The 2205-nt window shown below is 49.4% G+C and overlaps 1 protein-coding gene across 1 annotated transcript; it reads left to right on the top strand.

Moving 5' to 3' along the window:
• The first annotated feature begins 1001 nt into the window (after positions 1 to 1001).
• LOC123594079 (ferritin heavy chain-like) lies at positions 1002 to 1808 on the top strand. The gene has a single exon (XM_045470690.1). The coding sequence runs from the start codon at positions 1220 to 1222 to the stop codon at positions 1766 to 1768; it is 549 nt and encodes a 182-aa protein (XP_045326646.1). The 5' UTR covers positions 1002 to 1219; the 3' UTR covers positions 1769 to 1808.
• Positions 1809 to 2205: the final 397 nt, after the last annotated feature.

Raw genomic sequence — 2205 nt, forward strand, 5'->3', positions numbered from 1 at the left:
ATGCTTGGAAGATAGAAACAGGAGTTGCTTTCAGACTGGTAACACCAGAGAAGTTAAAATACCTGCAGTAGAAAGTCAAGCACACTCAAAGAAGGCTCAAGAACAGAATCAAGGACCAGCAGAGGTCCTGGGTGGACTATGAGATTAAAGAGCTGATCTCTGAACAACAGATCTTCCCCCCACCCCCCCTACCCCCACTCTGACCTTCATCCAACCTTGCATTGGACAAAGCCACAGTGGCAAATGAACCACTTTGACTTCTTTAAACTACACTCCCATGACAGTGAGTTACTTGAACAGAAAGGGAAACCAAGTTAGCATAGGCGTTAGACAACTGAAGACCTGCAAAGCAGAAATGAAACAAAACAAAAGAATACTTCTACCTAGAAGAAAGATCTATCTACCCAAGCCTTTTGGTGTCCGAGAAATGCCATGCTTGGGCATTGGGGATAGTATCTATCCTACCTGTAAGCTCCATGACATCGACTCCCACAGGAGAAGACCACTCCCTGGTTGACATGCTCCATCCCCCCTATTCATAGGAGAAACTTGTTAGTGAAATGGACATCATGACTGTAAATCAGACCCATGCTAATTACCTAGGCTAATAAAATAAGTCATTTATTGCTAAATGTGAATGTGCAAAGTTTGAAGTATTTCAAGAAAGTAAAAAAGATGATGACAAACACATGTATTTATATTTTACAAGAAATAGAAATTTACCAAAAAAGTTCAAATTCATATTCTTAGAATTTTGCAAGACAGTGGGTTTATAAAATAAGAACATGCTGCAATAGAAGGAATTGGAGAACAAAATTAAGTATTTGGGAAATAGACATATTATCGCAAAATTAAAAACTTAAACACCAGGTGCTCAGCGCAGGGTCTCCCTGCCTCACATAGGCTCCAACTGAACCTGGAACAGAGCATGCGCGGTCCCGCCCCACCCTTTATCCCCCTTCCCCCAAACCGGAAACTCGCCCCCGTTTCCTGTAACGGACGCCAGCTCCGGTCCTGTCCCAGAGCTGCTGCCGCGTCCGAGCCCAACGGACGCTGCCTAGAGGTCTCCGTTGCCACTGAGTGCCTCTGGCTCCTCTCGCCATTCAAGCTGGGCAATTTTCGAGGCCGCCGCCGCCGCCTTGGGCCTTGCCGCTGCCCAATCCGGAGTCCTCGCTTCGGAGTCCCCTTCGCCCTCGTCTTGGTGCCAGTGACGCTAGCCATGGCCGCCGCGCCGTTCCCTCAAGTGCGCCAGAACTACCACCCGCAGTGCGAGGCCGCCATCAACAGCCAGATCAACCTGGAGCTCTACGCCTCCTACGTGTACCTGTCCATGGCTTTCTATTTCGACCGCGCCGACGTGGCCCTGGAGAATTTCTCCAAGTTCTTCCTGCGCCAGTCCCACGAGGAGAAGAAGCGTGTCGAGAAGCTGATGCAGCTGCAGAACCAGCGTGGGGGCCGCATCCGCCTCCACCACATCATGAAGCCTGACCGCGACAACTGGGAGAGCGGCCTGAAGGCCATGGAGTGCGCCTTTCATCTGGGGAAGACCGTGAACCAGAGCCTGCTCGACCTGCACCATCTGGCCACCGTCAAGAACGACGCCCACCTGTGCAGCTTCCTGGAGACCAACTACCTGCATGAGCAAGTCAAGGTCATCAAAGAGCTGGGGGGCTACATCACCAGCCTGCGCAAGATGGGGGCCCTGGAAGATGGCTTGGCAGAGTACCTCTTTGACAAGCTCACCCTGGGCAACAGCGACAAGCACTGAGTTGGGACTGCCTTCCCATAGCCACAGGGTGCATGGTGACTTCCCCCTGGTCACCATGCCGAGCATGCATTTTGCAGTATTGCACTTGCAAAACGTTCCAGTTTTTTTCTTCCAGTTTTGCCATAAATAAATGAAGTTATTTGGTTTCAATAAAGTTAATTTGGTTCCTAAATCAATAAAGGTCTCCGGTTCATTCGTGTGTGCAAAACCCTAACCTTTTAAATTTTAAAACAGGTATCCAGGAGTCCCTCCACCCACCCCATGCCTCATCCACATACAGCTCAGGATTTCCATAGATGAAAGAAGTTATTCCATGGGACCACGGAAAATGCAAAATTAATCTTCCCGTTCTAAACTATAGGCAGATGGGGGTTGGGTGGTGTGAGGTGGGGCCCTGGTGAATGTGGGTGGGTGTGCATGGAAAATTATAAGAAAAA

Source organism: Leopardus geoffroyi, chromosome X, assembly GCF_018350155.1.
Source record: "Leopardus geoffroyi isolate Oge1 chromosome X, O.geoffroyi_Oge1_pat1.0, whole genome shotgun sequence".
Taxonomy (NCBI): Eukaryota; Metazoa; Chordata; class Mammalia; order Carnivora; family Felidae; genus Leopardus; species Leopardus geoffroyi.

What these genes read in the sequence shown, in the direction of transcription:
- LOC123594079 (XM_045470690.1), top strand. Translation starts at nt 1,220, where the DNA reads ATGGCCGCCGCGCCGTTCCCTCAAGTGCGCCAGAACTACCACCCGCAG.